The sequence below is a fragment of the Hyperoodon ampullatus genome (genome assembly GCF_949752795.1).
Source record: "Hyperoodon ampullatus genome assembly, chromosome: 18".
NCBI lineage: Eukaryota > Metazoa > Chordata > Mammalia > Artiodactyla > Ziphiidae > Hyperoodon > Hyperoodon ampullatus.
This window is the reverse complement of record NC_136931.1, coordinates 29751157-29775067: the sequence shown is the minus strand read 5'-3', so window position 1 is coordinate 29775067 and position 23911 is coordinate 29751157. Positions and strand designations below refer to the sequence as shown.

At 57.8% G+C, this 23911-nt stretch overlaps 4 protein-coding genes across 4 annotated transcripts; all 4 read right to left on the bottom strand.

Annotated features, from left to right (window-relative positions):
- Positions 1 to 198: 198 nt before the first annotated feature.
- LOC307066672 (metallothionein-1E-like) lies at positions 199 to 1661 on the bottom strand (the record flags this gene model as incomplete). Its single annotated transcript, XM_079723892.1, has 3 exons — positions 199 to 290; positions 996 to 1061; positions 1634 to 1661. The coding sequence occupies 3 exons, from the start codon at positions 1659 to 1661 to the stop codon at positions 199 to 201; spliced, it is 186 nt and encodes a 61-aa protein (XP_079580018.1).
- A 3899-nt stretch (positions 1662 to 5560) lies between these two features.
- LOC307066673 (metallothionein-1E) lies at positions 5561 to 12510 on the bottom strand (the record flags this gene model as incomplete). Its single annotated transcript, XM_079723893.1, has 3 exons — positions 5561 to 5652; positions 6359 to 6424; positions 12483 to 12510. 3 exons carry the CDS (start codon positions 12508 to 12510, stop codon positions 5561 to 5563), a joined length of 186 nt encoding a protein of 61 aa, XP_079580019.1.
- Positions 12511 to 15594: 3084 nt separating this feature from the next.
- On the bottom strand, positions 15595 to 17057 carry LOC307065900 (metallothionein-1E-like; the record flags this gene model as incomplete). The annotated part of the gene is made up of 3 exons (XM_079722906.1): positions 15595 to 15686; positions 16392 to 16457; positions 17030 to 17057. 3 exons carry the CDS (start codon positions 17055 to 17057, stop codon positions 15595 to 15597), a joined length of 186 nt encoding a protein of 61 aa, XP_079579032.1.
- Positions 17058 to 21202: 4145 nt separating this feature from the next.
- LOC307067036 (metallothionein-1E) lies at positions 21203 to 22806 on the bottom strand (the record flags this gene model as incomplete). Its single annotated transcript, XM_079724304.1, has 3 exons — positions 21203 to 21294; positions 22001 to 22066; positions 22779 to 22806. 3 exons carry the CDS (start codon positions 22804 to 22806, stop codon positions 21203 to 21205), a joined length of 186 nt encoding a protein of 61 aa, XP_079580430.1.
- Between the last annotated feature and the right edge of the window lie 1105 nt (positions 22807 to 23911).

Here is a 23911-nt window from a genome sequence, read left to right as displayed (position 1 = left end):
ACACCAGCCCTGGTGTAGGGCAGGAGCCCTTATTCCCAATGCACAGAAAAAAGAGCCGAGTCGGAAGAGTGTCAACAGCTTTTATTACAACTCACATATTTCATAGGAAAGGGAATGTAGCAATCAAGTCAGAGTTGTATAAAAACACAGGTCGGCCCGTGGTCCTCCATTGACACCTGGGGCAGGCTCTCCGCGACATCAGGCACAGCAGCTGCACTTGTCCGAGGCCCCTTTGCAGACGCAGCCCTGGGCACACTTGGCGCAGCCCACGGGGCAGCAGGAGCAGCAGCCTGGGGAGGCAAGGGCAGCGTGCAGTCGGACCACGCGTTGTCCACAACCACCCTTCCCAACACCAGGCCTGGCCCCAGCCGCCCTCAGGCCCAGACCCTGAGTTTACGATGGTGTCCTCTGTCCTGAGATAATTGCTCTCAGGCACTAGGTTCAGGTTGCCTGCCCCATCTGTGCCCAGGACAGGGCACAGCGCCTTGGACAGACAGTGAGCAGGGCCTCTGGGGCAAGAGAAAGCCGGCCCCCAGCACCACCAGTGATGTGAGCCACGTCCTCAGGATCAAAGTGGAGGCAAACCCCTCACAGAGTAGCTCCCGCTCGGGATAGGGAAGCTCTGGGTTGCTTCGACAGGAAGGGGCTGCACCAGGTCCGAGAAGCCACACAGGGTCACTCGCTCATGTCCCTACAGTGCTTCAGTCCCTGGGAGGATTCAGAAGCGGGCCTCAGGAGGCAGGAGGACTAGTTCTAGTGACAGGTCTGAGGTTGTTTGTTGGTGACCCGTCTGGGCCTCAGTCTCCCTGTTCTCTAGTGCGCGCCTGGGTCTCGGTCACGTCGAAGGCGATTCCAGCTCTGATTGGGAATCCCTTTCTGGTGAGGAGGGTGCCGGGAAGTTTGGTCTCTCTCCTGCTCCTGCCTGCTGAGCTCTGGGCTCCCTCCTCGCACTCAGCCCACACCCCGCATTCCCAGAGAAGGCCCCGCACACTCACTCTTCTTGCAGGACGTGCATCTGCAGGCCTTGCAGGTGCAGGAGCCAGCGCAGCTGCAGGAGCCGCCTGCCAGGAAGGGAAAGGCCAGCAGTGAGCAGGGAGAGGGATGCAGGAGCTACAGCAGACGGTCAGCAATGCCTCCCTGAGCCCTCCTCCGTCAGGACCCAGTCCTGGGAGCTCGTGTCCACTCAGGCGGATAGAGAAGCCCCAGCTCGTCTCTTCTGGTCCAAGGAGAGTAGGTCCCCTCCTGATGGGACTCCACAGGGAAGGTCCCAGGCTCCAGACCCAGCCCAGGGTGACTGGGGCCGGGGGCCAGGGCCCATGGCCTGAACCCCAAAGAGGCAGTGTCCCCTCCTCCCATCCAGTCCTGGCAGCTCCGAGGCCTCCTCCAAACACTGGGTCCCGGTCTAGCAATCCCCTGACCAGCTGGGTGACCTCAATCAGGACAGCCTGGAGCCCCCGTGACCTCAGTGTTAACAGAGAGGCAAAGGGAGACTGACCTGCTCCCAGGGGCCTGGCTCCCAAGAAAGCCCCGGACCCGTGACAGGAGTCCTCCTGAGCTCAAACTCAAAACCCTCCCTTGTCGTCCTGTGCCTGGGAAGGGGGCATCCTAAGGCTCAAAGCCAGGGCTCCCTTACCAGTGGGGCAGGAGCACTTGGGGTCCATCTGGAGGAGAAGTGAGGCCCGAGGTCCAAAGCAAGGGGCGAAGCGGCTGCACGGGTCCGGTGGGGGCCGTGTGGGAGCGAGGAGCCCGGGGGCTCAGTTATAGGCCGAGGAGGCGGCCCGGGCGCAGAGGCCCCGCCCCCGCCTTGCACGCGCCCCGCGGGTCCGCGCCCGCGCCCGCGCCCGCGCCCGCGCCCACGCCCGCGCCGTCCGCAGCGCCCTCAGCGCCCTGGGCCGGGCTGTGAGCAACAGGCGGGGCCGAGCGCACGATTCCACTTCGGTGCCGGCTGGAGCGGAGGAACCGGGTGCCGTGCGGTAAGCGGTGTCCCAGCCCCCTGGCCGCCCCTTCCCAATGTGCCCGACGGGAGCAGCCACCCTGTTGGCGGGTTGTGCAGGAATCCAGCTCCCGCGTCCTCCGGTCTTCCCCGCCCCGGGCCCCGCGCCGCCGGCCTGCGGGTCGCCGTTTCCTGCAGCCTGAGAACAGCCCCCGCCTCCCGCTCGTGTCCCTGGCTTGGCTGGAGCCGGGGAGCGGTGTCAGAGACGGCAGGCGTATGTGACCCTCACCACCGTTTCGCCCAGCCCATGTGTCCCCAGGCGTTGCCAGCCCCGGTCCCCACCACGGTCCTTTGGAAGCACGTTTCCGGTACCGTCTCCTGGAACGGCAGCGCGGTGAACATTGCCTTCAGCCGCTAGTCCTCCTCACTTGTGTTTTCCTTTCCTGGAGGGATCATGGCTCATTTCGGCGGGGGCTTCTTTGCCTAAACTTTCCAGGGGGGCTCCTCACTGTAGCCGGTCCACCCCACGCCAGGGTGGAGGTTCCCTAATCATGGGATGCTCCCCAGGGACGGCGTCATTGTAGGTGATAGGCAGCCCTGGCGTTAAATAACAAAGCGAGACAAGTGGATAGTTCCCTTTGAGTAGTCCCGACAGTTACTCACCGTGGAGTCCAGGCCAAGCCTTGTTAATCACTTTTGCTCTTTGAACTGTCACACCAACCGGGAAGGGAGATCCTAGTCAGGAGCCCGTTTCCCAAAGGCCAAAGTACCTACAGTACAAGGAGGCTCCGGAGGCAGGCACACGGTGCTGGGGAGTGGTGCCCTGCTTCTGTGCTTTTGTCGCTTCGCAGCTGAGAGAGGGAGTCAGTGAGAAAGCTCCCCTTTGGCGCAGAGCTGTGTCCTCAGCCCGTCTCTACCATGTCCAGCTCAATCCTGGGGGCGACCAGAGTGACAGAATAGGAATGGATTTATGACTTTGTGGCTACCTTCTGACTCTCTCCTTCAGTAGTGCTCAAGAGGTTTCTTTTGGTATAACGTATTTCGGAAAATCGCTGAAAAGAGAATGGTAAGGAAATCCTGATGCAGGTGACAGCAGAAATGGCAGGATCCTTCTGTATGTGTTAGGAGGACACCGACTGTGTTACTCACGGCTTTCTACCTGTAGTGTCAACGGCTCTTTGCGTGAAGGCAGGATAACCCTCTCAGGGGAACTGGTCCCAGGCTCACAGGGTTGATGAGGACGGCCCAGAGCACAGAGCTAAACACACCATCCTTGCTTGCGTGTCTGGAAGGAGGACAATGTCTCCTAGGCTAATGATAACAAATAAATAAAGAGATAAATAAATGAATCGGTGGTACGATAGATTACTCCCTGAGTGCCCAGTATGTTCTGACCTTCTTTGCATGTATTCAATTCTGTAATCCCGAGAGCCAGACACTGTTATTTTGCCCTTTAGAGCAGAGGAGACTGAGCCAGAGAGAGGTTATGTCACAGGGCTATGTGTGACACAGATGGGACTGGCCCTCCTGCAGGCTGACTGCAGCCCCCCGCCCAACCGGACACCATGTCATCCCATGAAAGGTGAGAACACTGAACACCTGGCACAGAGGCAGCAGTGGGAAAGCCCTGAGCTGGCAGTCAGAGCCCTCTGCACAGCTCTGTGACCTCTGTGGGCTTCAGCCTCCCACCTCTGCAGCCAGGAGCACAGCTGGACTGTCTCCGAAGACCCTTGCAGCCCTGAAAAAGGAGAGGCCGGATTCAGCCTCCAGTGATGTCATAACCGGCCCCATGTGGCCGGGAGGTGAGACAGCTGTGGTGTAGGTGTAGTCCTCTGAGTATAGGCTGTGTGCCCTTGGGTAAGTTGCTTAACCTCTCTGCAATTGGCACCATCACTCCAGACCTTGCAGGTTCACTGAGTCTGTGCAAATGCTGTGGCGGTGACTCGTTCCATGGGGCTTGTTGGAGAACATCCCTACGCCCTCTGGCACTGGATAAGCAAGGTTCCTATCCACCTCTGCCCTCACCATGAGCTTGCTTGCAAACCAGGGAGCCTTTCTCCAGGAGCTTGTTGGGAGCTCAAGGATTCTCTGTGCACAAATGTCAGTGTGGAGAGAGCGATCATAAAGGACACCGTTCGGGAAGCCCGAGCTAGGAGCCAGGCCACTATCTGGCTTATTCCCCCTCATTGAAATTAATCTTTTTTATCGAAAGGAGGAAATGAAATCTCAGAGAGTATCAGTGACTTGCCAGGTCAGGAAGTGGCATGCTGGCTGTGAACCCGAGTGCCTGACACCAACACCCACGCACGCAGAACGGGCCGGCTCCCGAAATGCCCCCTTCACACAGGGCACCTGTGGGCAATCTTGCTCCTGACTTCTGAGCCACGTGTCTCCTCTTTCTCTCCGAGTGCCCATCAACTAGGAATTCCCTCCCCAGACCGCCAGGGGGCGCAACACCTGAACTATATTACCTGTTCCCTCAGCACACACTTCTTGCTAATAAACAGCACCAGGCCCTCCGCACTGCAGCACCACCATCACTCTGCAGAGGAACACATGAAGTCCTTCTTCTGAAAGCAAGTCTCAGGGAAACAGCTGGGAAATTCCCACCAAATTCAAATCACTATCGGGGTGTCAAGTAGCCACGGGCTGCATTTGAGGGAAGGGAAGATGTCAGCCTGATCTAGGGAGGACCTTGCGAAGATTCAGAGCCAAGGCCCTGCAGGGAGCTGTCACGGGTGGCGAGTGTCCTGTCAGTAGCCCTGGGCAAGCCAAGACTGATGTTCCCTGTGGGGAGGCAGGGGGCAGGGCTGCTCCGGGCGTGTGTGGTCCGCACAGTGGGGCATCTGTGAAGCGTTCCCAGGACTCGGGCACACCTTCCATGTAAGTGCAGCATATGAAAGCGTCCAGCTTTCAGAATTGCTCCTCCACGTATGAGGGTGATTTGACGTGTTGAAGGGAAAAATGGGTGTCACATATAGTGTCCTTTTACATTTTATCTTAGCGATTCTTTTTACTGACCAGGGTTAAAACTGTGGCCGAAAATACAAATAGGTCTTTCCAGGGTGTTTTAGACGCCAGTCCCGTGTAGAAGTCAAACAAGAGGGGTGTGGGATTCCATCCCCTCTGGGTACTTTTCCAGGCTCTCATCACCGAGGACTGAGTTTGGCAGGGGCCCCCAGAGAAGGAAAATGAGAAATGGACAACGTTCTCTACAATCCATACTCGTAAGGGGAATAGAGGGAGTGTGTCCTCTGTGTGTCCAGTGCCCTATGTCATCTGGCGAGGTTTTCATTTGGAGCTGAGAAACTGAAGCTCAACTTAACCTAAGGGGCTAAGACGCTCCGTGTGCGTGTGTTTTGGGGGGTGGGGGGGTACTCTTTGGTCCAGAGCCGAGGTCTCTGCACGTCCAGTCCAGTTCCCCACGCCAGCCCTGATGGGCACGGCATCTCTTTGTTCAAGACAGACAAAGGAAGACAGAGCCAGAATAAAGTCAACAACTTTTATTACAACTCACATATTTCACAGAAAAAGGAATGTAGCGTCAGGTCCGCTTGTATGAAAAACGGTAAAATGCAGGTTTGTCCTGGTTGCTCTGTTGACACCCGGGGCAGGCTCTCCGCGACATCAGGCACAGCAGCTGCACTTGTCCGAGGCCCCTTTGCAGACGCAGCCCTGGGCACACTTGGCGCAGCCCACGGGGCAGCAGGAGCAGCAGCCTGGGGAGGCAAGGGCAGCGTGCAGTCGGACCACGCGTTGTCCGCAACCACCCTTCCCAACAGCAGGCCTGGCCCCAGCCGCCCTCAGGCCCAGACCCTGAGTTTACGATGGTGTCCTCTGTCCTGAGATAATTGCTCTCAGGCACTAGGTTCAGGTTGCCTGCCCCATCTGTGCCCGGGACAGGGCACAGCGCCTTGGAGAGACACTGAGCAGGGCCTCTGGGGACAAGACAAAGCCAGCCCCCAGCACCACCAGTGATGTGAGCCACGTCCTCAGGATCAAAGTGGAGGCAAACCCCTCACAGAGCAGCTCCCGCTCGGGATAGGGAGGCTCTGGGCTGCTTCGACAGGAAGGGGCTGCACCAGGTCCGAGAAGCCACACAGGGTCACTCGTTCATGTCCCTACAGTGCTTCAGTCCCTGGGAGGATTCAGAAGCGTGACTCAGGAGGGAGGAGGACTAGTTCTAGTGACAGGTCTGAGGTTGTTTGTTGGTGACCCGTCTGGGCCTCAGTCTCCCTGTTCTCTAGTGCGCGCCTGGGTCTCGGTCATGTCGAAGGCGATTCCAGCTCTGACTGGGAATCCCTTCCTGGTGAGGGGGGTGCCGGGAAGTTTGGTCACTGTCCTGCTCCTGCCTGCTGAGCTCTGGGCTCCCTCCTCGCACTCAGCCCACACCCCGCATTGCCAGAGAAGGCCCCGCACACTCACTCTTCTTGCAGGAGGTGCATCTGCAGGCCTTGCAGGTGCAGGAGCCAGCGCAGCTGCAGGAGCCGCCTGCCAGGAAGGGAAAGGCCAGCAGTGAGCAGGGAGAGGGATGCAGGAGCTACAGCAGACGGTCAGCAATGCCTCCCTGAGCCCTCCTCCGTCAGGACCCAGTCCTGGGAGCTCGTGTCCACTCAGGCGGATAGAGAAGCCCCAGCTCGTCTCTTCTGGTCCAAGGAGAGTAGGTCCCCTCCTGATGGGACTCCACAGGGAAGGTCCCAGGCTCCAGACCCAGCCCAGGCTGACTGGGGCCGGGGGCCAGGGCCCATGGCCTGAACCCCAAAGAGGCAGTGTCCCCTCCTCCCATCCAGTCCTGGCAGCTCCGAGGCCTCCTCCAAACACTGGGTCCCGGTCTAGCAATCCCCTGACCAGCTGGGTGACCTCAATCAGGACAGCCTGGAGCCCCCGTGACCTCAGTGTTAACAGAGAGGCAAAGGGAGACTGACCTGCTCCCAGGGGCCTGGCTCCCAAGAAAGCCCCGGACCCGTGACAGGAGTCCTCCTGAGCTCAAACTCAAAACCCTCCCTTGTCGTCCTGTGCCTGGGAAGGGGGCATCCTAAGGCTCAAAGCCAGGGCTCCCTTACCAGTGGGGCAGGAGCACTTGGGGTCCATCTGGAGGAGAAGTGAGGCCCGAGGTCCAAAGCAAGGGGCGAAGCGGCTGCACGGGTCCGGTGGGGGCCGTGTGGGAGCGAGGAGCCCGGGGGCTCAGTTATAGGCCGAGGAGGCGGCCCGGGCGCAGAGGCCCCGCCCCCGCCTTGCACGCGCCCCGCGGGTCCGCGCCCGCGCCCACGCCCGCGCCGTCCGCATCGCCCTCGGCGCCCTGGGCCGGGCTGTGAGCAACAGGCGGGGCCGAGCGCAGGATTCCACTTCGGTGCCGGCTGGAGCGTAGGAACCGGGTGCCGTGCGGTAAGCGGTGTCCCAGCCCCCTGGCCGCCCCTTCCCAATGTGCCCGACGGGAGCAGCCACCCTGTTGGCGGGTTGTGCAGGAATCCAGCTCCCGCGTCCTCCGGTCTTCCCCGCCCCGGGCCCCGCGCCGCCGGCCTGCGGGTCGCCGTTTCCTGCAGCCTGAGAACAGCCCCCGCCTCCCGCTCGTGTCCCTGGCTTGGCTGGAGCCGGGGAGCGGTGTCAGAGACGGCAGGCGTATGTGACCCTCACCACCGTTTCGCCCAGCCCATGTGTCCCCAGGCGTTGCCAGCCCCGGTCCCCACCACGGTCCTTTGGAAGCACGTTTCCGGTGCCGTCTCCTGGAACGGCAGCGCGGTGAACATTGCCTTCAGCCGCTAGTCCTCCTCACTTGTGTTTTCCTTTCCTGGAGGGATCATGGCTCATTTCGGCGGGGGCTTCTTTGCCTAAACTTTCCAGGGGGGCTCCTCACTGTAGCCGGTCCACCCCACGCCAGGGTGGAGGTTCCCTAATCATGGGATGCTCCCCAGGGACGGCGTCATTGTAGGTGATAGGCAGCCCTGGCGTTAAATAACAAAGCGAGACAAGTGGATAGTTCCCTTTGAGTAGTCCCGACAGTTACTCACCGTGGAGTCCAGGCCAAGCCTTGTTAATCACTTTTGCTCTTTGAACTGTCACACCAACCGGGAAGGGAGATCCTAGTCAGGAGCCCGTTTCCCAAAGGCCAAAGTACCTACAGTACAAGGAGGCTCCGGAGGCAGGCACACGGTGCTGGGGAGTGGTGCCCTGCTTCTGTGCTTTTGTCGCTTCGCAGCTGAGAGAGGGAGTCAGTGAGAAAGCTCCCCTTTGGCGCAGAGCTGTGTCCTCAGCCCGTCTCTACCATGTCCAGCTCAATCCTGGGGGCGACCAGAGTGACAGAATAGGAATGGATTTATGACTTTGTGGCTACCTTCTGACTCTCTCCTTCAGTAGTGCTCAAGAGGTTTCTTTTGGTATAACGTATTTCGGAAAATCGCTGAAAAGAGAATGGTAAGGAAATCCTGATGCAGGTGACAGCAGAAATGGCAGGATCCTTCTGTATGTGTTAGGAGGACACCGACTGTGTTACTCACGGCTTTCTACCTGTAGTGTCAACGGCTCTTTGCGTGAAGGCAGGATAACCCTCTCAGGGGAACTGGTCCCAGGCTCACAGGGTTGATGAGGACGGCCCAGAGCACAGAGCTAAACACACCATCCTTGCTTGCGTGTCTGGAAGGAGGACAATGTCTCCTAGGCTAATGATAACAAATAAATAAAGAGATAAATAAATGAATCGGTGGTACGATAGATTACTCCCTGAGTGCCCAGTATGTTCTGACCTTCTTTGCATGTATTCAATTCTGTAATCCCGAGAGCCAGACACTGTTATTTTGCCCTTTAGAGCAGAGGAGACTGAGCCAGAGAGAGGTTATGTCACAGGGCTATGTGTGACACAGATGGGACTGGCCCTCCTGCAGGCTGACTGCAGCCCCCCGCCCAACCGGACACCATGTCATCCCATGAAAGGTGAGAACACTGAACACCTGGCACAGAGGCAGCAGTGGGAAAGCCCTGAGCTGGCAGTCAGAGCCCTCTGCACAGCTCTGTGACCTCTGTGGGCTTCAGCCTCCCACCTCTGCAGCCAGGAGCACAGCTGGACTGTCTCCGAAGACCCTTGCAGCCCTGAAAAAGGAGAGGCCGGATTCAGCCTCCAGTGATGTCATAACCGGCCCCATGTGGCCGGGAGGTGAGACAGCTGTGGTGTAGGTGTAGTCCTCTGAGCATAGGCTGTGTGCCCTTGGGTAAGTTGCTTAACCTCTCTGCAATTGGCACCATCACTCCAGACCTTGCAGGTTCACTGAGTCTGTGCAAATGCTGTGGCGGTGACTCGTTCCATGGGGCTTGTTGGAGAACATCCCTACGCCCTCTGGCACTGGATAAGCAAGGTTCCTATCCACCTCTGCCCTCACCATGAGCTTGCTTGCAAACCAGGGAGCCTTTCTCCAGGAGCTTGTTGGGAGCTCAAGGATTCTCTGTGCACAAATGTCAGTGTGGAGAGAGCGATCATAAAGGACACCGTTCGGGAAGCCCGAGCTAGGAGCCAGGCCACTATCTGGCTTATTCCCCCTCATTGAAATTAATCTTTTTTATCGAAAGGAGGAAATGAAATCTCAGAGAGTATCAGTGACTTGCCAGGTCAGGAAGTGGCATGCTGGCTGTGAACCCGAGTGCCTGACACCAACACCCACGCACGCAGAACGGGCCGGCTCCCGAAATGCCCCCCTTCACACAGGGCACCTGTGGGCAATCTTGCTCCTGACTTCTGAGCCACGTGTCTCCTCTTTCTCTCCGAGTGCCCATCAACTAGGAATTCCCTCCCCAGACCGCCAGGGGGCGCAACACCTGAACTATATTACCTGTTCCCTCAGCACACACTTCTTGCTAATAAACAGCACCAGGCCCTCCGCACTGCAGCACCACCATCACTCTGCAGAGGAACACATGAAGTCCTTCTTCTGAAAGCAAGTCTCAGGGAAACAGCTGGGAAATTCCCACCAAATTCAAATCACTATCGGGGTGTCAAGTAGCCACGGGCTGCATTTGAGGGAAGGGAAGATGTCAGCCTGATCTAGGGAGGACCTTGCGAAGATTCAGAGCCAAGGCCCTGCAGGGAGCTGTCACGGGTGGCGAGTGTCCTGTCAGTAGCCCTGGGCAAGCCAAGACTGATGTTCCCTGTGGGGAGGCAGGGGGCAGGGCTGCTCCGGGCGTGTGTGGTCCGCACAGTGGGGCATCTGTGAAGCGTTCCCAGGACTCGGGCACACCTTCCATGTAAGTGCAGCATATGAAAGCGTCCAGCTTTCAGAATTGCTCCTCCACGTATGAAGGTGATTTGACGTGTTGAAGGGAAAAATGGGTGTCACATATAGTGTCCTTTTACATTTTATCTTAGCGATTCTTTTTACTGACCAGGGTTAAAACTGTGGCCGAAAATACAAATAGGTCTTTCCAGGGTGTTTTAGACGCCAGTCCCGTGTAGAAGTCAAACAAGAGGGGTGTGGGATTCCATCCCCTCTGGGTACTTTTCCAGGCTCTCATCACCGAGGACTGAGTTTGGCAGGGGCCCCCAGAGAAGGAAAATGAGAAATGGACAACGTTCTCTGCAATCCATACTCGTAAGGGGAATAGAGGGAGTGTGTCCTCTGTGTGTCCAGTGCCCTATGTCATCTGGCGAGGCTTTCATTTGGAGCTGAGAAACTGAAGCTCAACTTAACCTAAGGGGCTAAGACGCTCCGTGTGCGTGTGTTTTGGGGGGTGGGGGGGTACTCTTTGGTCCAGAGCCGAGGTCTCTGCACGTCCAGTCCAGTTCCCCACGCCAGCCCTGATGGGCACGGCATCTCTTTGTTCAAGACAGACAAAGGAAGACAGAGCCAGAATAAAGTCAACAACTTTTATTACAACTCACATATTTCACAGAAAAAGGAATGTAGCGTCAGGTCCGCTTGTATGAAAAACGGTAAAATGCAGGTTTGTCCTGGTTGCTCTGTTGACACCCGGGGCAGGCTCTCCGCGACATCAGGCACAGCAGCTGCACTTGTCCGAGGCCCCTTTGCAGACGCAGCCCTGGGCACACTTGGCGCAGCCCACGGGGCAGCAGGAGCAGCAGCCTGGGGAGGCAAGGGCAGCGTGCAGTCGGACCACGCGTTGTCCGCAACCACCCTTCCCAACAGCAGGCCTGGCCCCAGCCGCCCTCAGGCCCAGACCCTGAGTTTACGATGGTGTCCTCTGTCCTGAGATAATTGCTCTCAGGCACTAGGTTCAGGTTGCCTGCCCCATCTGTGCCCGGGACAGGGCACAGCGCCTTGGAGAGACACTGAGCAGGGCCTCTGGGGACAAGACAAAGCCAGCCCCCAGCACCACCAGTGATGTGAGCCACGTCCTCAGGATCAAAGTGGAGGCAAACCCCTCACAGAGCAGCTCCCGCTCGGGATAGGGAGGCTCTGGGCTGCTTCGACAGGAAGGGGCTGCACCAGGTCCGAGAAGCCACACAGGGTCACTCGTTCATGTCCCTACAGTGCTTCAGTGCCTGGGAGGATTCAGAAGCGTGACTCAGGAGGGAGGAGGACTAGTTCTAGTGACAGGTCTGAGGTTGTTTGTTGGTGACCCGTCTGGGCCTCAGTCTCCCTGTTCTCTAGTGCGCGCCTGGGTCTCGGTCATGTCGAAGGCGATTCCAGCTCTGACTGGGAATCCCTTCCTGGTGAGGGGGGTGCCGGGAAGTTTGGTCACTGTCCTGCTCCTGCCTGCTGAGCTCTGGGCTCCCTCCTCGCACTCAGCCCACACCCCGCATTGCCAGAGAAGGCCCCGCACACTCACTCTTCTTGCAGGAGGTGCATCTGCAGGCCTTGCAGGTGCAGGAGCCAGCGCAGCTGCAGGAGCCGCCTGCCAGGAAGGGAAAGGCCAGCAGTGAGCAGGGAGAGGGATGCAGGAGCTACAGCAGACGGTCAGCAATGCCTCCCTGAGCCCTCCTCCTCCGTCAGGACGCGGCCCTGGGAGCTCGTGTCCACTCAGGCGGATAGAGAAGCCCCAGCTCGTGTCTTCTGGTCCAAGGAGAGTAGGTCCCCTCCTGATGGGACTCCACAGGGAAGGTCCCAGGCTCCAGACCCAGCCCAGGCTGACTGGGGCCGGGGGCCAGGGCCCATGGCGTGAACCCCAAAGAGGCAGTGTCCCCTCCTCCCATCAAGTCCTGGCAGCTCCGAGGCCTCCTCCAAACCCTGGGTCTAGCAATTCCGTGACCTGCTGGGTGACCTCAACAAAGGCAGTCTTGAGCCTCTGTACCCCCCATTCAAAAATAGAGGCTGGAAATCTCTGGCGATCTAGTGGTTACGGGACAGCGCTCTCACTTCCTAGTGTCTGGGTTCCGTCCCCGGTCAGGGAACTAAGCTCCCACAAGCTGAGTGGTACAGCCAAAAAACAAAAAACAAAAAATAGATTAAAAAAATGCTGTCGCTGCCCTGGCTGGGAAGAAAGCACTGGGTGAACCGTGGCCGTCCACTTGTGCTCAAATTGAAACTTCTTCCTCATCTAACCCCAGGGACACTGTGTCCTGGGCTGAGAAGCGGGCATCCAAGGCCCAGAGCCAGGGGTTCCTTACCAGTGGGGCAGGAGCAGTTGGGGTCCATTTGGAGCCAAGGCGAGGCCGGGGGTAGAAAGCAAGCGGCCAAGAGGCCCGTGAGCTGGTGGGAGGCGTGTCGAGCCTAGGAGCCTGCTTGCAGTGTTTGTACCCAGAGGAGGCGGCCCGGGCGCAGAGGTCCCACCCCCTCCTTGCACCCGCCCCGCGGATCTGCGCCCGCCCCGCCCGCAGCGCCGGGGGCCCGGCCGTGAGCAACCCCTGGGGCCGAGACAGGATTCTCCCAGTGTACGTGGGTCCGCTCTGCGCACGGAGAGCCGTATTTGGTGCCTGCTCGCCGGTAGGGACTGTTTGCCAGGAGGTGCGCGGTGTCCTAGCCTCCCTGTCCGCCCCTCCCGATTTTCCCGAGGGCGGCAGCCACCTTGTTCCGGGATTTTCCAGCAAGCCAGCCTCTGTATCCTCGCTGTCTTCCCCACCACCGGCCCCCGCGCTGTTGTCTTCAGGTTCCCCCTTTCCGGAGCCCGTGTGCAACCCTAGTCTCGCGCTCCCGTCCCAGGCATGGCTGGATCCTGGGAGTTGTGTGCAGAGAGCGGCGGTGGATGTGACCTTCACCACCAATCCTCCGACTCCCTCTTCCCCCACCATTTCCTGTCCTGGTCCCCACGATGGTCCTTAGGCAGCGTTTCTCTAACGTTTCTCCGTAAGAGCACCGCGACCAACTCAGGCCTCTGCCTCCCATCCTTCCTTCTTTTCTGCACTACTGAATGGATGGATGGGCACACTTGTCCCTGTGCTCCTGGCCTAAACTTGGCAGGGGATTTCCTGATCCTAGCCAGTCCACCCTGCACCAGGATGGAGGTTCCCAAAGGATGAGATCCCACCCCGTGGAAGGGATCATTGTAAGTGATGGGCAGACCTGGCATTAAATAGCAAAGCATGACAAGTGGTTATTTCCCTTTCAGTATTCAGCAGTGGGAAGGGCACTGAGCAGGCAGTCACATCCCTCTGCATAGCTCTGTGACCTCTCTGGACTTTAGTCTCCCATCTCTGCAGCCAGAAGCACAACTAGACTGTCTGAAAGGACACTTCCAGCTCTGAGTAATGATAGGCAGGACTCAGCCTTCAGTGACCTCCTAATCAGCGACCTTTGGCAAGGAGGTGAGACAGCCTTGCTATAGCTTCAGACCTCTGAATATGATCTGTGTGCCCTTAGGCAGGTTGCTGAAACTCTGGGTAGCTGGCGCAATCATTCCAGCCCCTGCAGGTTCACTGTGTTACTGGTTCAATATAGATCAAGTGATAGGAAGGGTGGGCATTGATTTTGTGTTTCTCCAAATGGTGTGGCAGCATTTTATCCTGGGGGGGGGGGGCTATTGCAGGGCATCCACACTCCCCCTGCCAGTGGATCAGTAAATTTGCAATCAAACCTTAACCTCCAGCCTGGAGTGATGCTTGCAAAACCATGAGCCTTTCCCCAAGAGCTTGTTGGAATTCAGCAAGATTGTGTCCCAGTAAAGTCACTGTGAACAGAAGCATCCTAATAGACAGAGTTTATTAAGCCCTAGTGAGGAGCTAGGCCACTCTCAATACCACACAGGGATATCATCTCCTTTTTATAGGAAATGGAGACTTAGAGAGGTCGAGCGACTCATTTAGGATACGCGGCTGGTAAGGGCCACTGTGGTCTGTGAACCAAGACTGCCTGACACCAGCACCCACGCACCCAGCACAGGCTGGCTCCTGAAATCCCCTCTTCACACAGGACACCTGTGGGTGAGTGTGGTCCTGACACTTGGGCCACGTGACTCGTCTTTCTCTTTGACTTTCCATCAAATAGCAAATCCCTCCAGAAGTTGTCAGGAGGACCAGCTCTCGCCATTATTTACAGGTCACTCAGCGCCTCACTCCTTCCTAGTAAATACCACCACCACGTTGTAAATGCAGAATCTGACACTACCCTGCACAGGCAGACATGAAGTCCTTCATCTGGAACCAATTTCCAGGTACTCTGCCTCTTGTTGGGAAGTGGCTGGGCATTACCTACAAATTCCTAGTCACTTTGTGGTTTCCAGTAGCCAAGGGCTGGATTTTGAAGGCAGCGTTCAGCCTGACCTAAAGGAACTTCCAAAGATTCAGAGCCAACTCACCACAGGGAGCTCTCAGGGGTAGCAGGTGTCCTCTCACTGGCACTGGGCCAGCCGAGACGGATGTTCCCTGTGGGGATGGTGGGAAGAGCTACTTCAGGTGTGGGTGATCCACACAGTGGGGCGTTTGAAAGTGTTTTCCGTGTTCAACATACTCCTTTGATGAACTCATGGTTTTTTTTTTAATAATTGAAGTGTAGCTGATTTACAATATTGTGTTAGTTTCAGGTGAACAAACATGTTTTTACTTTTTAAATTTTTCCTGTACTACTCTGATCCTCATACATTTATTCAAATTTATTGAATCAACAATTGGGTTTTGTATTTTGTGTCCTTTGAAATTTTTCTTAGTAGTTCACTTAATTTTATTTTACCAAAGTTTAGGTTTGTGACGTTAGAAAATAAAAACCACAGCTAGAAAATTCACACATCTTTCAGTGCGGGGAGTTTGAGACTTCCAGGTAGGGATTCAGGTAACTGGAGGTGTGATTCCAACTTCTTTAGAGTCTATGAAGCCTAAAATCTATGAGGACGTGAAGTTAGCCAGGGAAATCAGAGGATGGGAAATGAGGCATGGAGAAGTCACCAACCCTTGCCATGCCACGAACCCTTGCCATGAGAATGGAGGGGACCTTGTATCTGCTCAACACCCTTAGAGCATCTGGTCTAATGCTCTTCCATTTTACGGAAGATGAACCCAGTGAGGGAGTGTGGCTTGTCTTAGGCACTCAGTTTGTGAGGGACTCACATTTTGTTCCAGTACCCAAGTCTCTGCACTTCTCATCCAGTCTCCTACACCAGCCCTGGTGTAGGGCAGGAGCCCTTATTCCCAATGCACAGAAAAAAGAGCCGAGTCGGAAGAGTGTCAACAGCTTTTATTACAACTCACATATTTCATAGGAAAGGGAATGTAGCAATCAAGTCAGAGTTGTATAAAAACACAGGTCGGCCCGTGGTCCTCCATTGACACCTGGGGCAGGCTCTCCGCGACATCAGGCACAGCAGCTGCACTTGTCCGAGGCCCCTTTGCAGACGCAGCCCTGGGCACACTTGGCGCAGCCCACGGGGCAGCAGGAGCAGCAGCCTGGGGAGGCAAGGGCAGCGTGCAGTCGGACCACGCGTTGTCCACAACCACCCTTCCCAACACCAGGCCTGGCCCCAGCCGCCCTCAGGCCCAGACCCTGAGTTTACGATGGTGTCCTCTGTCCTGAGATAATTGCTCTCAGGCACTAGGTTCAGGTTGCCTGCCCCATCTGTGCCCAGGACAGGGCACAGCGCCTTGGACAGACAGTGAGCAGGGCCTCTGGGGCAAGAGAAAGCCGGCCCCCAGCACCACCAGTGATGTGAGCCACGTCCTCAGGATCAAAGTGGAGGCAAACCCCTCACAGAGTAGCTCCCGCTCGGGATAGGGAAGCTCTGGGTTGCTTCGACAGGAAGGGGCTGCACCAGGTCCGAGAAGCCACACAGGGTCACTCGCTCATGTCCCTACAGTGCTTCAGTCCCTGGGAGGATTCAGAAGCGGGCCTCAGGAGGCAGGAGGACTAGTTCTAGTGACAGGTCTGAGGTTGTTTGTTGGTGACCCGTCTGGGCCTCAGTCTCCCTGTTCTCTAGTGCGCGCCTGGGTCTCGGTCACGTCGAAGGCGATTCCAGCTCTGATTGGGAATCCCTTTCTGGTGAGGAGGGTGCCGGGAAGTTTGGTCTCTCTCCTGCTCCTGCCTGCTGAGCTCTGGGCTCCCTCCTCGCACTCAGCCCACACCCCGCATTCCCAGAGAAGGCCCCGCACACTCACTCTTCTTGCAGGACGTGCATCTGCAGGCCTTGCAGGTGCAGGAGCCAGCGCAGCTGCAGGAGCCGCCTGCCAGGAAGGGAAAGGCCAGCAGTGAGCAGGGAGAGGGATGCAGGAGCTACAGCAGACGGTCAGCAATGCCTCCCTGAGCCCTCCTCCGTCAGGACCCAGTCCTGGGAGCTCGTGTCCACTCAGGCGGATAGAGAAGCCCCAGCTCGTCTCTTCTGGTCCAAGGAGAGTAGGTCCCCTCCTGATGGGACTCCACAGGGAAGGTCCCAGGCTCCAGACCCAGCCCAGGGTGACTGGGGCCGGGGGCCAGGGCCCATGGCCTGAACCCCAAAGAGGCAGTGTCCCCTCCTCCCATCCAGTCCTGGCAGCTCCGAGGCCTCCTCCAAACACTGGGTCCCGGTCTAGCAATCCCCTGACCAGCTGGGTGACCTCAATCAGGACAGCCTGGAGCCCCCGTGACCTCAGTGTTAACAGAGAGGCAAAGGGAGACTGACCTGCTCCCAGGGGCCTGGCTCCCAAGAAAGCCCCGGACCCGTGACAGGAGTCCTCCTGAGCTCAAACTCAAAACCCTCCCTTGTCGTCCTGTGCCTGGGAAGGGGGCATCCTAAGGCTCAAAGCCAGGGCTCCCTTACCAGTGGGGCAGGAGCACTTGGGGTCCATCTGGAGGAGAAGTGAGGCCCGAGGTCCAAAGCAAGGGGCGAAGCGGCTGCACGGGTCCGGTGGGGGCCGTGTGGGAGCGAGGAGCCCGGGGGCTCAGTTATAGGCCGAGGAGGCGGCCCGGGCGCAGAGGCCCCGCCCCCGCCTTGCACGCGCCCCGCGGGTCCGCGCCCGCGCCCGCGCCCGCGCCCGCGCCCACGCCCGCGCCGTCCGCAGCGCCCTCAGCGCCCTGGGCCGGGCTGTGAGCAACAGGCGGGGCCGAGCGCACGATTCCACTTCGGTGCCGGCTGGAGCGGAGGAACCGGGTGCCGTGCGGTAAGCGGTGTCCCAGCCCCCTGGCCGCCCCTTCCCAATGTGCCCGACGGGAGCAGCCACCCTGTTGGCGGGTTGTGCAGGAATCCAGCTCCCGCGTCCTCCGGTCTTCCCCGCCCCGGGCCCCGCGCCGCCGGCCTGCGGGTCGCCGTTTCCTGCAGCCTGAGAACAGCCCCCGCCTCCCGCTCGTGTCCCTGGCTTGGCTGGAGCCGGGGAGCGGTGTCAGAGACGGCAGGCGTATGTGACCCTCACCACCGTTTCGCCCAGCCCATGTGTCCCCAGGCGTTGCCAGCCCCGGTCCCCACCACGGTCCTTTGGAAGCACGTTTCCGGTACCGTCTCCTGGAACGGCAGCGCGGTGAACATTGCCTTCAGCCGCTAGTCCTCCTCACTTGTGTTTTCCTTTCCTGGAGGGATCATGGCTCATTTCGGCGGGGGCTTCTTTGCCTAAACTTTCCAGGGGGGCTCCTCACTGTAGCCGGTCCACCCCACGCCAGGGTGGAGGTTCCCTAATCATGGGATGCTCCCCAGGGACGGCGTCATTGTAGGTGATAGGCAGCCCTGGCGTTAAATAACAAAGCGAGACAAGTGGATAGTTCCCTTTGAGTAGTCCCGACAGTTACTCACCGTGGAGTCCAGGCCAAGCCTTGTTAATCACTTTTGCTCTTTGAACTGTCACACCAACCGGGAAGGGAGATCCTAGTCAGGAGCCCGTTTCCCAAAGGCCAAAGTACCTACAGTACAAGGAGGCTCCGGAGGCAGGCACACGGTGCTGGGGAGTGGTGCCCTGCTTCTGTGCTTTTGTCGCTTCGCAGCTGAGAGAGGGAGTCAGTGAGAAAGCTCCCCTTTGGCGCAGAGCTGTGTCCTCAGCCCGTCTCTACCATGTCCAGCTCAATCCTGGGGGCGACCAGAGTGACAGAATAGGAATGGATTTATGACTTTGTGGCTACCTTCTGACTCTCTCCTTCAGTAGTGCTCAAGAGGTTTCTTTTGGTATAACGTATTTCGGAAAATCGCTGAAAAGAGAATGGTAAGGAAATCCTGATGCAGGTGACAGCAGAAATGGCAGGATCCTTCTGTATGTGTTAGGAGGACACCGACTGTGTTACTCACGGCTTTCTACCTGTAGTGTCAACGGCTCTTTGCGTGAAGGCAGGATAACCCTCTCAGGGGAACTGGTGCCAGGCTCACAGGGTTGATGAGGACGGCCCAGAGCACAGAGCTAAACACACCATCCTTGCTTGCGTGTCTGGAAGGAGGACAATGTCTCCTAGGCTAATGATAACAAATAAATAAAGAGATAAATAAATGAATCGGTGGTACGATAGATTACTCCCTGAGTGCCCAGTATGTTCTGACCTTCTTTGCATGTATTCAATTCTGTAATCCCGAGAGCCAGACACTGTTATTTTGCCCTTTAGGGCAGAGGAGACTGAGCCAGAGAGAGGTTATGTCACAGGGCTATGTGTGACACAGATGGGACTGGCCCTCCTGCAGGCTGACTGCAGCCCCCCGCCCAACCGGACACCATGTCATCCCATGAAAGGTGAGAACACTGAACACCTGGCACAGAGGCAGCAGTGGGAAAGCCCTGAGCTGGCAGTCAGAGCCCTCTGCACAGCTCTGTGACCTCTGTGGGCTTCAGCCTCCCACCTCTGCAGCCAGGAGCACAGCTGGACTGTCTCCGAAGACCCTTGCAGCCCTGAAAAAGGAGAGGCCGGATTCAGCCTCCAGTGATGTCATAACCGGCCCCATGTGGCCGGGAGGTGAGACAGCTGTGGTGTAGGTGTAGTCCTCTGAGCATAGGCTGTGTGCCCTTGGGTAAGTTGCTTAACCTCTCTGCAATTGGCACCATCACTCCAGACCTTGCAGGTTCACTGAGTCTGTGCAAATGCTGTGGCGGTGACTCGTTCCATGGGGCTTGTTGGAGAACATCCCTACGCCCTCTGGCACTGGATAAGCAAGGTTCCTATCCACCTCTGCCCTCACCATGAGCTTGCTTGCAAACCAGGGAGCCTTTCTCCAGGAGCTTGTTGGGAGCTCAAGGATTCTCTGTGCACAAATGTCAGTGTGGAGAGAGCGATCATAAAGGACACCGTTCGGGAAGCCCGAGCTAGGAGCCAGGCCACTATCTGGCTTATTCCCCCTCATTGAAATTAATCTTTTTTATCGAAAGGAGGAAATGAAATCTCAGAGAGTATCAGTGACTTGCCAGGTCAGGAAGTGGCATGCTGGCTGTGAACCCGAGTGCCTGACACCAACACCCACGCACGCAGAACGGGCCGGCTCCCGAAATGCCCCCCTTCACACAGGGCACCTGTGGGCAATCTTGCTCCTGACTTCTGAGCCACGTGTCTCCTCTTTCTCTCCGAGTGCCCATCAACTAGGAATTCCCTCCCCAGACCGCCAGGGGGCGCAACACCTGAACTATATTACCTGTTCCCTCAGCACACACTTCTTGCTAATAAACAGCACCAGGCCCTCCGCACTGCAGCACCACCATCACTCTGCAGAGGAACACATGAAGTCCTTCTTCTGAAAGCAAGTCTCAGGGAAACAGCTGGGAAATTCCCACCAAATTCAAATCACTATCGGGGTGTCAAGTAGCCACGGGCTGCATTTGAGGGAAGGGAAGATGTCAGCCTGATCTAGGGAGGACCTTGCGAAGATTCAGAGCCAAGGCCCTGCAGGGAGCTGTCACGGGTGGCGAGTGTCCTGTCAGTAGCCCTGGGCAAGCCAAGACTGATGTTCCCTGTGGGGAGGCAGGGGGCAGGGCTGCTCCGGGCGTGTGTGGTCCGCACAGTGGGGCATCTGTGAAGCGTTCCCAGGACTCGGGCACACCTTCCATGTAAGTGCAGCATATGAAAGCGTCCAGCTTTCAGAATTGCTCCTCCACGTATGAAGGTGATTTGACGTGTTGAAGGGAAAAATGGGTGTCACATATAGTGTCCTTTTACATTTTATCTTAGCGATTCTTTTTACTGACCAGGGTTAAAACTGTGGCCGAAAATACAAATAGGTCTTTCCAGGGTGTTTTAGACGCCAGTCCCGTGTAGAAGTCAAACAAGAGGGGTGTGGGATTCCATCCCCTCTGGGTACTTTTCCAGGCTCTCATCACCGAGGACTGAGTTTGGCAGGGGCCCCCAGAGAAGGAAAATGAGAAATGGACAACGTTCTCTGCAATCCATACTCGTAAGGGGAATAGAGGGAGTGTGTCCTCTGTGTGTCCAGTGCCCTATGTCATCTGGCGAGGCTTTCATTTGGAGCTGAGAAACTGAAGCTCAACTTAACCTAAGGGGCTAAGACGCTCCGTGTGCGTGTGTTTTGGGGGGTGGGGGGGTACTCTTTGGTCCAGAGCCGAGGTCTCTGCACGTCCAGTCCAGTTCCCCACGCCAGCCCTGATGGGCACGGCGTCTCTTTGTTCAAGACAGACAAAGGAAGACAGAGCCAGAATAAAGTCAACAACTTTTTTTTTTGTTTGTTTTGTTGTTTTTTTTTTGTTTTTTTTTTTTGCGGTATGCGGGCCTCTCACTGTTGTGGCCTCTCCCGTTGCGGAGCGCAGGCTCCGGACGCGCAGGCTCAGCGGCCATGGCTCACGGGCCCAGCCGCTCCGCGGCATATGGGATCCTCCCGGACCGGGGCACGAGCCCGTATCCCCTGCATCGGCAGGCGGACTCTCAACCACTGCGCCACCAGGGAGGCCCCAACAACTTTTATTACAACTCACATATATCACAGGAAAAGAAATGTAGCGTCAGGTCCGCTTGTATGAAAAACGGTAAAATGCAGGTTTGTCCTGGTTGCTCTGTTGACACCCGGGGCAGGCTCTCCGCGACATCAGGCACAGCAGCTGCACTTGTCCGAGGCCCCTTTGCAGACGCAGCCCTGGGCACACTTGGCGCAGCCCACGGGGCAGCAGGAGCAGCAGCCTGGGGAGGCAAGGGCAGCGTGCAGTCGGACCACGCGTTGTCCGCAACCACCCTTCCCAACAGCAGGCCTGGCCCCAGCCGCCCTCAGGCCCAGACCCTGAGTTTACGATGGTGTCCTCTGTCCTGAGATAATTGCTCTCAGGCACTAGGTTCAGGTTGCCTGCCCCATCTGTGCCCGGGACAGGGCACAGCGCCTTGGAGAGACACTGAGCAGGGCCTCTGGGGACAAGACAAAGCCAGCCCCCAGCACCACCAGTGATGTGAGCCACGTCCTCAGGATCAAAGTGGAGGCAAACCCCTCACAGAGCAGCTCCCGCTCGGGATAGGGAGGCTCTGGGCTGCTTCGACAGGAAGGGGCTGCACCAGGTCCGAGAAGCCACACAGGGTCACTCGTTCATGTCCCTACAGTGCTTCAGTCCCTGGGAGGATTCAGAAGCGTGACTCAGGAGGGAGGAGGACTAGTTCTAGTGACAGGTCTGAGGTTGTTTGTTGGTGACCCGTCTGGGCCTCAGTCTCCCTGTTCTCTAGTGCGCGCCTGGGTCTCGGTCATGTCGAAGGCGATTCCAGCTCTGACTGGGAATCCCTTCCTGGTGAGGGGGGTGCCGGGAAGTTTGGTCACTGTCCTGCTCCTGCCTGCTGAGCTCTGGGCTCCCTCCTCGCACTCAGCCCACACCCCGCATTGCCAGAGAAGGCCCCGCACACTCACTCTTCTTGCAGGAGGTGCATCTGCAGGCCTTGCAGGTGCAGGAGCCAGCGCAGCTGCAGGAGCCGCCTGCCAGGAAGGGAAAGGCCAGCAGTGAGCAGGGAGAGGGATGCAGGAGCTACAGCAGACGGTCAGCAATGCCTCCCTGAGCCCTCCTCCTCCATCAGGACGCGGCCCTGGGAGCTCGTGTCCACTCAGGCGGATAGAGAAGCCCCAGCTCGTGTCTTCTGGTCCAAGGAGAGTAGGTCCCCTCCTGATGGGACTCCACAGGGAAGGTCCCAGGCTCCAGACCCAGCCCAGGCTGACTGGGGCCGGGGGCCAGGGCCCATGGCGTGAACCCCAAAGAGGCAGTGTCCCCTCCTCCCATCAAGTCCTGGCAGCTCCGAGGCCTCCTCCAAACCCTGGGTCTAGCAATTCCGTGACCTGCTGGGTGACCTCAACAAAGGCAGTCTTGAGCCTCTGTACCCCCCATTCAAAAATAGAGGCTGGAACTCTCTGGCGATCTAGTGGTTAGGGGACAGCGCTCTCACTTCCTAGTGTCTGGGTTCCGTCCCCGGTCAGGGAACTAAGCTCCCACAAGCTGAGTGGTACAGCCAAAAAACAAAAAACAAAAAATAGATTAAAAAAATGCTGTCGCTGCCCTGGCTGGGAAGAAAGCACTGGGTGAACCGTGGCCGTCCACTTGTGCTCAAATTGAAACTTCTTCCTCGTCTAACCCCAGGGACACTGTGTCCTGGGCTGAGAAGCGGGCATCCAAGGCCCAGAGCCAGGGGTTCCTTACCAGTGGGGCAGGAGCAGTTGGGGTCCATTTGGAGCCAAGGCGAGGCCGGGGGTAGAAAGCAAGCGGCCAAGAGGCCCGTGAGCTGGTGGGAGGCGTGTCGAGCCTAGGAGCCTGCTTGCAGTGTTTGTACCCAGAGGAGGCGGCCCGGGCGCAGAGGTCCCACCCCCTCCTTGCACCCGCCCCGCGGATCTGCGCCCGCCCCGCCCGCAGCGCCGGGGGCCCGGCCGTGAGCAACCCCTGGGGCCGAGACAGGATTCTCCCAGTGTACGTGGGTCCGCTCTGCGCACGGAGAGCCGTATTTGGTGCCTGCTCGCCGGTAGGGACTGTTTGCCAGGAGGTGCGCGGTGTCCTAGCCTCCCTGTCCGCCCCTCCCGATTTTCCCGAGGGCGGCAGCCACCTTGTTCCGGGATTTTCCAGCAAGCCAGCCTCTGTATCCTCGCTGTCTTCCCCACCACCGGCCCCCGCGCTGTTGTCTTCAGGTTCCCCCTTTCCGGAGCCCGTGTGCAACCCTAGTCTCGCGCTCCCGTCCCAGGCATGGCTGGATCCTGGGAGTTGTGTGCAGAGAGCGGCGGTGGATGTGACCTTCACCACCAATCCTCCGACTCCCTCTTCCCCCACCATTTCCTGTCCTGGTCCCCACGATGGTCCTTAGGCAGCGTTTCTCTAACGTTTCTCCGTAAGAGCACCGCGACCAACTCAGGCCTCTGCCTCCCATCCTTCCTTCTTTTCTGCACTACTGAATGGATGGATGGGCACACTTGTCCCTGTGCTCCTGGCCTAAACTTGGCAGGGGATTTCCTGATCCTAGCCAGTCCACCCTGCACCAGGATGGAGGTTCCCAAAGGATGAGATCCCACCCCGTGGAAGGGATCATTGTAAGTGATGGGCAGACCTGGCATTAAATAGCAAAGCATGACAAGTGGTTATTTCCCTTTCAGTATTCAGCAGTGGGAAGGGCACTGAGCAGGCAGTCACATCCCTCTGCATAGCTCTGTGACCTCTCTGGACTTTAGTCTCCCATCTCTGCAGCCAGAAGCACAACTAGACTGTCTGAAAGGACACTTCCAGCTCTGAGTAATGATAGGCAGGACTCAGCCTTCAGTGACCTCCTAATCAGCGACCTTTGGCAAGGA